At 41.0% G+C, this 11,373-nt stretch overlaps 2 protein-coding genes across 2 annotated transcripts; both read left to right on the top strand.

Moving 5' to 3' along the window:
- Window positions 1–1,840: 1,840 nt before the first annotated feature.
- On the top strand, window positions 1,841–4,938 carry LOC120044505 (homeobox protein Hox-B6a). Its single transcript, XM_038989160.1, has 2 exons — window positions 1,841–2,701; window positions 4,078–4,938. Exons 1-2 carry the CDS (start codon window positions 2,275–2,277, stop codon window positions 4,332–4,334), a joined length of 684 nt encoding a protein of 227 aa, XP_038845088.1. The 5' UTR covers window positions 1,841–2,274; the 3' UTR covers window positions 4,335–4,938.
- A 1,798-nt stretch (window positions 4,939–6,736) lies between these two features.
- LOC120034955 (homeobox protein Hox-B5a) lies at window positions 6,737–10,839 on the top strand. The gene is made up of 2 exons (XM_038981675.1): window positions 6,737–7,638; window positions 8,337–10,839. The coding sequence occupies exons 1-2, from the start codon at window positions 7,056–7,058 to the stop codon at window positions 8,582–8,584; spliced, it is 831 nt and encodes a 276-aa protein (XP_038837603.1). The 5' UTR covers window positions 6,737–7,055; the 3' UTR covers window positions 8,585–10,839.
- Window positions 10,840–11,373: the final 534 nt, after the last annotated feature.

Genomic DNA, 11,373 nt, shown 5'->3' with positions numbered 1-11,373 from the left:
AACACTAAAACACTTTCCCCAGTGAAATAAAACAGCAACTCCAAAACACAAGACACCACAACTCGTTTACAGTTTTCTTGTATTTTAATGAAAGGCCTACATTATCACCAAGATTACAGATAGGCCTATGAAAATCTACAATCGACAAAATTGGCCTTTTGACATTATACGCAGTTATTAACTTAGCAGAACAAACAATCGAGATGTTTAATCGTGCAAAATATACTTGTAAAGACAATTATTTCCATCAAAATGCTGCGCGTAAAACCCCTTTTATCCACAGTAGCAAATATAACATTTACAAGGAAATATAGGCCTATTACTACTTGACTTTGTTTCACACACATACTCATACATACATGTATTAATATATTATAACTTAAACAAATATACAGAACAATGCAAGACCATGAAAAGAGCACATACTTACATATGCATATGTCATGCGGAACTCGGGGGACTATGAGGTAGTTCCGGGAAACATGACAAAAAGTGACAGGCGAGTGTTTCCTCCCTGGTCTGTATAAACAAATCACAACTTTTTCTCCATACAGTCAGACGCATCTTCACTTGGATTTCCGGTCATAGTCCATATATATTGTGTAATGTTCAATGAATTGGTATCCAGTGTGTTGCTTCTCATGCAATTTGTAGACAACTTTTCTGCAGTGCAGTTTTGTCCACAAAAGTTACCAAGTCAGAGTACTTCAGCTGGCTTTACCTTGCTGTTCGTAAAGTAATAAAGAGACCTGCAACGAGACAAAAAGCAAAATGAGAATTGGTTCAGAGGAACAGACATTAAAGTTAGTTTTTACGCAATAATAGCCCCATATCATCAGATCATTATGCTAAAATGTGCATTGTTAAGACTGAAAAAAATGGTCTTATGGTAGTTATTATTAATTAATTATTAACAGAGACTTAGACTGGCCCATTTCTCTGTGTACTTTAACAAATGGTCACACAATGGACGTTTTCCGTTCACACAAAACTAAGCCAAGCCAAAGGAAGCTCTGTGTCCTGGTTTGAAAGGGAACCAAAATGAAAGTAAAAATACACAGACTGCCGGCGCTATTCTACAGACAACACTTGTATGAGGACCGGACTTATTTATGGGACTGGCTAATTTATGATTTTGTAAATGCCATTTGTAAATGAAAAACAGATCCAGACCTGACTTGACTCGTGGTAGAAAAGTCAGCGAAACCTGTAAAGCTTTACAACGCGTAATGACCTTCCCAGTCAATAATTTGGAAATAAAAACCGGTGCATGAAATGTGGTCAGGGCAGCGTGCATGTAAATACATACTCAGACTAGACAAATGCGGTAATAAGGAACTTGTATGATACCGCAACGTAGGCCAGAGCCGTTCAACAAACAACCAATGGTAACATATCGACTAATGTATGGCAGCTAATTTGCTCTAAACATTTATAAAAGCCAGGGCTCTCAAAATATTGTATCATATTCAACTAATATAGGAATATTGTTCAGTGAAGGCAACTGTTGCAAAACGCGAAGCAATTGTAATGCTGAATATTACAATCAATTCCAATAAATATAATAAGCACGTGCATGTTGAAATATACTTTAAGTATATTGTCAAATACCCGGATGGAAATCGCTATGGAAATAATGGTGATGATAATGTGCTGTAAGAGGGGAGAGGACATATTTCATCACATATCTACTGTACCGAGCGAATAAATCAGACCACCAAAAATATAAACACAAAATATTTCAAATGCAGAAGATAACTCAAACTCCCATTTGTGCGTCTCTATATGATTTACGTTTTCAAGTCCTTTTTAATGTGGGGATTATTTGAAGGGTCATATTTGTTGTCTTGAGTGAATAGGGCCTTTACCGTATATGGCTCACCAAAGACCAAAGAGAAGGGGGAGAAATGTCTATGTATTCAATTTACCACTTTAAAATTCCAGTGTGATTCGTATTGTGCAATCTCATTGGAAGGAGAGAAAGGCGAAAGAGATGGGAGAGAAAAAACGCCTGCTCTCGGGTTTGCGCTGGGGTCCCCCGGCGCATGCAATCACAGCCCCCCCTCCAGGGTGCTATTTTGCAGGCACTGACGCACGCTATTGGTCAGCGCCTGGTCAGATGGTATGGTTTCCCTCTGTCCCGCACTGGCACATCGCCACCCAGCGCCCCCCCTCAACTAAAACCCAATCTCCGATAAACTACTAATAGCTAAACCAGTTGGACTATAAAACACAACAAATCATAAACCAAGGAAAAGAACCTGTACCCTCCCAATGAGTTCCTATTTTGTAAACTCAACTTTTCCAGTGACTCTGCCTGGAGGACAAGAGTCTTTCTTGGGACAGATACCGTTATACTCCTCCGGATACACTGATCCTTTAAGACACTATCCTGGTGCTGCCTATGGCGCTACCAGCGTTCAAGACAAGGCGTATCCATCCTCGTATTACCAGCAGGCGAACGGTGCCTATGGCCGGGCCAGCGCCGCCGGTGCATGCGACTACGCAGCAGCCAGCTTTTACAGGGAAAAGGACCCCGCCTGCACCCTCGCCAGCATAGAGGAACATTCGCTCGTCCTGAGCCAAGACCATCGCAAAACGGACTGCTCGGGGCAAAATAAAAGCATATTCGGGGACAGCGAGGACCAGAAGCCCTCGACGCCCGTTTATCCGTGGATGCAGAGGATGAACTCGTGTAACGGTGAGTCCACATTGTCATGTCATTTGTTTTTTCTTAGGTTTGTTTTGTTTTTTGCCTGTCTGGGCTGATACATAGAGCTTGCCTATTACATGTGACCTGCAGCAGCACTGTATAGCGCCGGAAGAGCATACAGTGGGAAATATTGTCGCTCTGGTTGTGTCTTAACACCCAGGCTGAAAGTAAAGGAAGCAAAGCATGCTATACAAAATAAAATGTACACTTTTGATGAGTCCTCCATAAGTACAGTTTTTTCTCCCCATAAACTGTTGTGATTATGGTTCCTATCGCCTCAAGGCTGACATTATTCACGTTGTAGATTAAAATCGCACGGCACACGAACACATCCTTGGCAACAATGGAGCAGCAGTTCCATCAAAGATGGGTTCTTATCACAAAATGGCTCGTATTGTTTTTCTGACAGGGTTCCAGCTATTAGTGCTTAGTTATTCACCACAAAAAGACTCTCACTATCACAAGGTTCAAAATGTATCACAAGGCAAATACACATAGTGACAGTGCTATGGGTTACAGTTATAAATGATGTCCGAGGCATGAAATATGATAGGGAAACACATTACACAACAATAGAGGAATAAATTAGCACTATAAATTACATTCGGGGAATTCCGTTTCGACACAAAAAAAGAACTAAAACAGCTCTTAATAGACAGTGAGCGAGAGCTACTCTTCCTTGACTGTTGGATATCCTAACATTTGAATTATGATCACTTTAAGTGCACCCTTCTGTATAGGCTTTTTATTGTTTTCTGTCTCTAAGCAGAAGCTGTGTGTGACTTGCCAGAAGCAGTGTGGGTAAATTAGTGAATGCTTAGAATTATGTTGATCAATAAAGAGCTCATTGTTCTTTAATGTTATGATGCGCCATGGTTTGCCCCTGCTGCAGGCTAGAATGTGTTTATGAAGATAAAATACTTTGTTATTAAACTTGTCAAAACTAACACCCCTTCTCTGAATAACTTATCTTGTCGTATGTGTGGAAGAAAAAAAACAGGAAATAACATGATATTTCAGTTGCTTATATGTAATGCTGGCGCTCATTGTTTGGCGCAAAAATACACCCATGATTCAAATATCGTGCATATTTGTAAAAAATATGACATAACCCTGTGCAATATGATGTAAACAGCACATTTACGAACTAATTTAAGGGCAGCTTCCAGGACTATATAAATTATATCATTTTTTTTGCTACTGTACACCACATGTCTACCAGTAAGGAGTAAATCTTCAGCAAAAGCTCACGAGTTCCAGTCATGGTATTCGCCCCAAGCTCTTTCTCCTCGGACATAGCCTGTCTATATCAGTGGTATAAACACAAGTTAATGTTTGACTCTCTCTTCCTTTTCTTCTGACAGGGACCTTCGGTAACCCCGGTCGAAGGGGTCGTCAGACGTACACCCGCTACCAGACGCTCGAGCTGGAGAAAGAGTTCCATTTTAACAGGTACCTTACTCGGAGGCGCCGTATCGAGATCGCGCACGCACTGTGCCTAACAGAACGCCAGATCAAAATTTGGTTCCAGAACCGAAGGATGAAGTGGAAAAAAGAGAACAAACTGATCAACTCCTCTCAGACCAGTGGAGAGGAGGAGGAAGAGAAGAGGTCAGAGTAAGGAAAAGAAGAAGACAAAAAAATGCATAAAATGGCTAATGGCATCATCTTCGGATATCCTACACGTATGAAGATACTACCTTCATATGTCCAAAGTTCCCACCGGTAAAGTTGTGTTTGGTAAATTTGTTGTAGCATTCCAGAAGTTCACTTAACTGTCTATTTTTGTTATTGTTATTGTCATTTTATGTTTCTTTTTTTTAAATCATGATTCTGGTAGCCGAATGACAGTGTTTTTGTGCGCTTGCCTCTTGGTTTAGGATGTGGCCCAAAAAACGATTGGTCATGTTTAACGAAACTATTTGAAATATATGTCATATTCGTGTTCATATTTAAACTGTATAGAAATAAAATGAAATTCTCCTTGTATGGTGAATTAATGTGTTTCTTTTGTAAGTTAAATACCCAGCCAGTTGTTTTGTTGACTTGTTGTATAGTGTCATGGGGAGAACATACTCGATCTACTGATAATTCAAAAATACCAAAAGACTGGGTCAAAAGTTTATATTTTATGGATTTTATACGTGGTTTATGTTTGTGGTTTTGTCACAAATAGGTATCTACTTACGAAATCATTCAATAAAATGTAATAATTATTCAACCTGTCTTGCACGGTCTGAGCGAGCATACTTTACAGGTCTTTGAGATTTTGTCACTGCTTAGAACGCCATTTTCAGTAAGTAGACTAGAACACATTTGGCTCAGGAAGTGAAATAGGCCTAGGCCTATATAATTCACAATTATGTCCAGAATAAAACTTGTGGATAAGGTTATGAAACAGGAAATCATAGGAAAGCTAAATTCCCCTCTGGAAAACGTATTTTAAAGAACTGTCTACCATTTGGCCCTGCATAAAAACAGCGAGCACCGTCCATCTGCTGCAGTTATAAAGGTATGCGCAAACACTGACTTGGTCATAAACCAAGGTTTGCTCTTTCACAGGTGTATGAAACACACGAATTTAAGTTTAACCGATACAAGTGAATACCTAAGGCTCAAACAGTGACAGCAAACTGTGCGAGGCTGATTGAATTAATGGCTGGGAGAGAAAGTTGACCTGTCCGCCCAGACACTCAAGTGTCCATTCCACGACCCCCATGTCTCTCAATGGTCACGTTCCCTTTCCAGGTACCATCAGTGTGACATTTCATATTCAATAGAACCCTCGGGCCTGGTATTCCCTAGTAGATAATTACACACAAATGATCTGGAAATTGTCAACCGACAACCTCCCCAGTGTACATGACACATAAAGTAGCCAAGACATCATAGTGTTGTCATTTGGAGTTTGAAGGAAAACAGCACAAATACATATGGGGGCTACTTGTGAACTACAGCAGAATCTATAGAAGTGGGTCTTGCTTGGAGTAGACTGATATTCTCCAGGTTTCATGTTACAGAAGTACCACACACACTTAAAATAGCCTCACGTGTGATATGTGGATACGTAGAATGCATAAGTATCAATCTGTCTCCTCTTGGAGATAGTCTGGACTATTTCAACTATCCTTTTCCTGTCTATATGTAAGCATAAATGTATGTTCTGTATAGGGGGGGGGGTTACATATCATGGCACTCATAGCCTACATGAAATAACTTGCGCCTTTCAATCAACAAACCGTAAATCAATTATTACCGTATATCATGACTTTGCATTCCTCTCGTGAACAGCGACACGTTTCCAGTCAATAACTTTGCATGCATGGTGCATTAGAAAAGAGCATAAAATACATAGAGAAATGATGTGATGTCGAAACAACACTTTATTTCCTGTCACGGCTAGGCCTACTCACCGACGACATTTTACTTACAGGTAAGAAACATTACGAGGTGTGCCATTAGCTTAAGACTGAAGGTTTATTATTCGCTTTAGAGTCTAGACCTATTGTGTGCTATGTTCTAAATACAGACCTTTCCGACTTCCTAAAAATAGTCTCGTAACCTCAAATGAATAATACAAAAAGGGAATTATATATTAATATGACTAATATCATAGTGTTCAATATCTATCAGGTGTTATTATTATTATTATTATTATTATTATTATTATTATTATCTATGATGGAGAGCCAGTGTGACTAAAATCTTACGAGACACTTCCCCTGGGCATGGTAGAATGAACAGGACTCTAAAATCGGCATCATAGCTATAAACGTTATTAGCTGTAGTGTGTGTTGGTCTACTGTATTAATATTCAGTTATTAATGGTGCATTTATTGCCACGAGCCAACTTTTTCTCCCATCGAAAAGGTTAGCAAAGACGCAAAATGATACTGCGATCACAACAACCGATAAAGAAAGTTATGGGGTAACAAATAATTTTTATTCTTTCCGAAAAGAGACCTACATCCTAACTAAAACTCCTTCTCTAAAGTCCTTCTTTACTGCATTAAATTAAATTCCCAGTAGGTGACGCTCTCTGCCAACACGGAGCACAACCCTGCAATGGGGAGGCACACGTTGACTTGAGTCTAACGACTCCCTCCTCGTCATCATTTGTAACCATAGAGCATGAATTACCTCTTGAAGTCATCAGTGAGAATTTACGACTGGTCAACAAAAGCACGTGATTCTCAAACGCACCCCCACCCCCATATTTGGCCGCATACATAGCAAAAACGAAGTACAGTGCATTGCTATAATTCATTAATACATCATAAATCGTGAAGCACAGCGTTATAACGACCAAGATCTACAAATCAAGCCCTCTAAAACAACCTAAATGAGCTCTTACTTTGTAAACTCGTTCTCAGGGCGCTACCCAAATGGCCCCGACTATCAGTTACTAAATTATGGAACTAGCAGCAGCGCTATGAACGCCTCGTACAGGGACTCCGGCACCATGCATTCGGGCTCTTACGGCTACAACTACAATGGGATGGACCTGACCGTCAATCGTTCATCCAATACTGGCCACTTTGGGGCTGTTGGGGATAACTCCCGGGGTTTCCAGTCTCCCGCTCCGGAGACGCGGTTCAGGCAGCCGTCAAGCTGCTCGCTGGCGTCCCCGGAGCCGCTGCCGTGCTCCAACAGCGAGAGTCTGGGACCCAAATGCTCCTCGCCCCCTTCCGACCAGAGCGCCTGCACGACGGGCAGTAACCTCACCAACACCACACATTTCACTGAAATAGACGAGGTGAGCGCTTCCTCCGAGACCGAGGAGGGCACCCATAGAGCCAGCGCCAACCCCGCCGCCCGGACGCAGCAGAAGCAAGAGTCCACAGCAACCTCCAACACCACGGCATCGAGCGATGGCCAAGCACCACAGATATTCCCTTGGATGCGGAAACTGCACATTAGCCATGGTATATAGCCTACGTGATGTCTATCTTTACTTATTTTGATATCAGAAAGGTTGTGTTTTGTGTGTTCGTTTTATCCGTTAGCGTTTCCTCTTGTTGCTCCTGATGGTGCCTATATTTGAGCAAATTCCACAAAAGCACCATAAATCTGTCAAGAGGGTAAGCCTCGCAGGGCTAGAGAAGGGAACGGGGGGAGAGAGAGAGAGGGCAAAACGGCAGGAAGACTTAAAAGTTGTTGTTCCTTTGAAAAGTTAAGCTTTATTACGTGTGGGAACTTTATTACTGCAGGGCGGAGAAGAACGGCAATAAAATGTGGAGAATGGAGAAAGCCAGTAGAGAAAGAAAAAGAGTGCAAGAAGTTGAGGGATGTATTAAGGACAGTGGCTATTCAGGAAAGAAAATACTAATGTTGTAACCAAGCATGTTCTTTGTAATGTGGAATAAGATGCCCAGTGAAAGGAATGCATTGATAGCCTAAGAAAATACACAAAAATACCCTAATACAGCCGGATGAGGCGTGTAAGCACAATTTGCGGTAGTTTTATGTGCAGTGATAGCCGTTGCCTATATCGGTGGACTCGGTCGTGTGTTGTGGTACAAACGTGGGCTGGTCAAAGTTATTGAGTATTTGCTTGTGTAATGCTTTTGGTCGTTCTTTCTCGTTAATGTTTATCCCCTTGCGTTTTATCCATGCTATTCAGATATGACTGGACCAGACGGCAAAAGGGCCCGAACAGCATACACTCGCTATCAGACGCTAGAGCTGGAAAAGGAGTTCCATTTCAATAGGTACCTTACCCGGAGGAGGAGAATAGAGATAGCCCACGCGCTCTGCCTCTCAGAACGGCAAATAAAGATCTGGTTCCAAAACCGAAGGATGAAATGGAAAAAGGACAATAAACTGAAGAGCATGAGTCTGGCTACTGCAGGTAACGCTTTCCAGCCATAGACGTCACGCAAGTAAATAATACACTACGAGGGGTGAAAAGAATTCCCCACATTCAAAATAGTTTTTAAAAACACTATAACTGAGTACTGTAGAGCGCGGCATCTTTTGGCATGTTGTTGATGTTTTAGGGCAACTTAACTTATACTGTGGTACTGCTTCTATAAAAACAGTTCATATTCATATGTTGTTGTCTTTTTAATACAACAGTGATTATTGTTTGGAGGGGGGAAAAAAGAAAAACAGCTATCAATGCCGCCCGTTGTTATTGTTATAAATATCGTTTGTGTGTCAAGTGCTATGTTACTGCTTTCTTGAAAGTTGGCATGTGAGCTCTTAAATGTTATAACTTATTTACAAACTATAACGAATATACTTTACGAGTTTACAGCATTAGAGACTCCTCTGCCCAAACATGAAGTTAAGCTATTTTAGACAGGCCCCTGTATTGCTTTAGCAGGAGTCACGGTGTGTTATATATGATCACCTTCATGTTTTCATACCATTGTTTGAATAATTTCTTTGGATTATTGTGTCATGTGTTTAAATTACTCATTTATTTTTTGAAAAAAGGGACACTTGTATATACAAAATCGTGACTAGAATTCCCGTATCCGTTCATACGTGTGTATAGTTATATTCCAAATGTAATTGTATATTATTGGATCATGCTTATGTTCCAGAAAGGATGTATATATTAGACATTTTTCATGTGACCAATTGGCTATTTGTATTGGGCAGAGTGAATGACAAGTGTGTGGGGGAAAATGACAATTGTCATGTCGGACTGCCTGTGAGCATTTTGCCAATAAGCTTTTTGTATTTGTTTGTAGCTTACCTTGGAGTAGAAAATAAAGTTCCTCATACTCAGACCAAACCCCTCGAGCACACTGCTTGTAATTCTCTACCCCCTGCCTACCTCACAAACGACCCAGTTGGGGTCAAACACGCATCAAACTCCCAGACCCCCTGTCTACCCACTGTCCAAACCTGGTAGACATGTATCCTGCTTTGTACGACATCAGCTGTCAATTCGTCTCAAAACCTTATCAAAATACTTCGGGAATATGTCTTCCACAAATGCAGTCGGCCAAATGATAGGCTGGAGTTAAGTCATACATGGAACAATCGCATTTACGCATTACGCACAAGGACATAGCCACTACTGCAGTCATTCCCATGTTTAAACTGCAACCTGAGGGACATGTGGCAATCCCAACGACAAAACAACTGAAACTCAACTAAAATACACACTGAGCACACACTCTTGGCCCATCTCTTGTTGACAAACTTTGACATCCAAAACATTAACGAATTGGGCACTTTTCTGTAATGATTTCCTCATTGTTAAACGGCGCCCCTCCTGTACAAATTAGTTTACGTCTCACTTTCAGTAAACAAGCACTGAACTTCCAAACTTACCCGTGGGTTCTCAACCGTTGTTTCTGGTCCTACGCTACTTTTTAGAGCCGAGTAAAGGTCCTGCCAAAAAGCCCCATCTGCCCGGTGCTGCCTGGCCAATTGCGTTTTGAAAATTTGCTTTCCCCTTTGGCCAAACTATACAAAAAGAAGCTATGACATTTACATGTCAAACGGATGAGGGTTTTATCTTGAAGTTAGATCGTAAAAATCGCCCAGGCCACCGACAGATACCCCTTACTGGCTCTCAAAAGTCACGTGGGGTCCATAAAGTTAGTTTTATGGTTTTGGGGAGTTGACAATATATATTTCACATTCTAGAATGCAAGTGACGGTTTAACTGCTTCCGAGGGATTCTAAAGGGTCAGTAGTTAGACAAGAGCTCTGTAGTAGGCCACTGCCGTGCCCTTGTCTGGTACACACAATGTCAGCGCTCCAGTTCGAACCATTTCAAGGCAGAAATGTAACCCGTGGACTGTATGAATGCACCAACTGCACAGTAAGTCCAGTTTTAAGGCTTATTTGGCTGGTGGCTAGGCCTAGGGGCAAGGGAGGAAGGAGAGGGGAGGCATCGTGTGTAATGACTGTCATTTATTTGACTCTCAACAGTGGTTTTGATATGGTGCTGAGTCTCTGGACCTTCATATATTTCGGGTATTTTAGTTAGGCCTATCTGCTATGTGTGGGGACATGTGATATAGGCGTCATAGATACATGTGTTTATGTATGCTTGTGAATATGCTTTAGTTGTGTATTTGTGGATGTAACTATACAAACCTTGACCTCTGCCTCTGAGGGAATTCATGTAGACTCAACTGTTGAGGGAAGTTACTTAGACATATAGCCTGTCGTTTTTTATTGTCGTTTTGCATCTATGAAATAAAGTTTTGTTGTGGTATACACTTTGACATCCTGATTCGGAATTATTGTTATTAGATATAAAATTATTGAAATGTTCTTGTCAATAATCTCATGACGTATTAATAAAAAAATGTAAAAAGCTAAGGCGTTAAGGTGCTTGGTAACCTGGAGTGGAGTTGCTTCAGCCACAAACAGATTGCAGCAAAGGCTACTCGACGTTCATGGCGTTGGGTCCTTAGACAGCATAGAGCTGTGAACAGACAAGAGAAAAGTTCAAAGTGATTATTAATATGAATATGAGCGTAATATGCGTGATTATGGTTGTACATTGTTTCTATCTGTCTGATTTGAGGATCAGATATGCTATTGTGATTATCCAGTGGGCAATAGATTAATTTTACCCACACTGGTTTAGTGTATGGAATGGATATCAATGCCAGCAATCAGAAAATGTCACCAAGTCCACTATGCCAAATTCCATGATTTTCATAGAACGACCACACACACACACA

Source organism: Salvelinus namaycush, chromosome 3 (genome assembly GCF_016432855.1).
Source record: "Salvelinus namaycush isolate Seneca chromosome 3, SaNama_1.0, whole genome shotgun sequence".
Taxonomy (NCBI): domain Eukaryota; kingdom Metazoa; phylum Chordata; class Actinopteri; order Salmoniformes; family Salmonidae; genus Salvelinus; species Salvelinus namaycush.
Note: the sequence above shows the minus strand (reverse complement) of the source record. Positions and strands in the feature narration are given on the sequence as shown.

What these genes read in the sequence shown, in the direction of transcription:
- LOC120044505 (XM_038989160.1), top strand. Translation starts at nt 2,275, where the DNA reads ATGAGTTCCTATTTTGTAAACTCAACTTTTCCAGTGACTCTGCCTGGA. An exon ending in GAGGATGAACTCGTGTAACG is followed by an intron (nt 2,702 to 4,077) that starts GTGAGTCCACAT and finishes TTCTTCTGACAG; the next exon opens with GGACCTTCGGTAACCCCGGT.
- LOC120034955 (XM_038981675.1), top strand. Translation starts at nt 7,056, where the DNA reads ATGAGCTCTTACTTTGTAAACTCGTTCTCAGGGCGCTACCCAAATGGC. An exon ending in GAAACTGCACATTAGCCATG is followed by an intron (nt 7,639 to 8,336) that starts GTATATAGCCTA and finishes CATGCTATTCAG; the next exon opens with ATATGACTGGACCAGACGGC.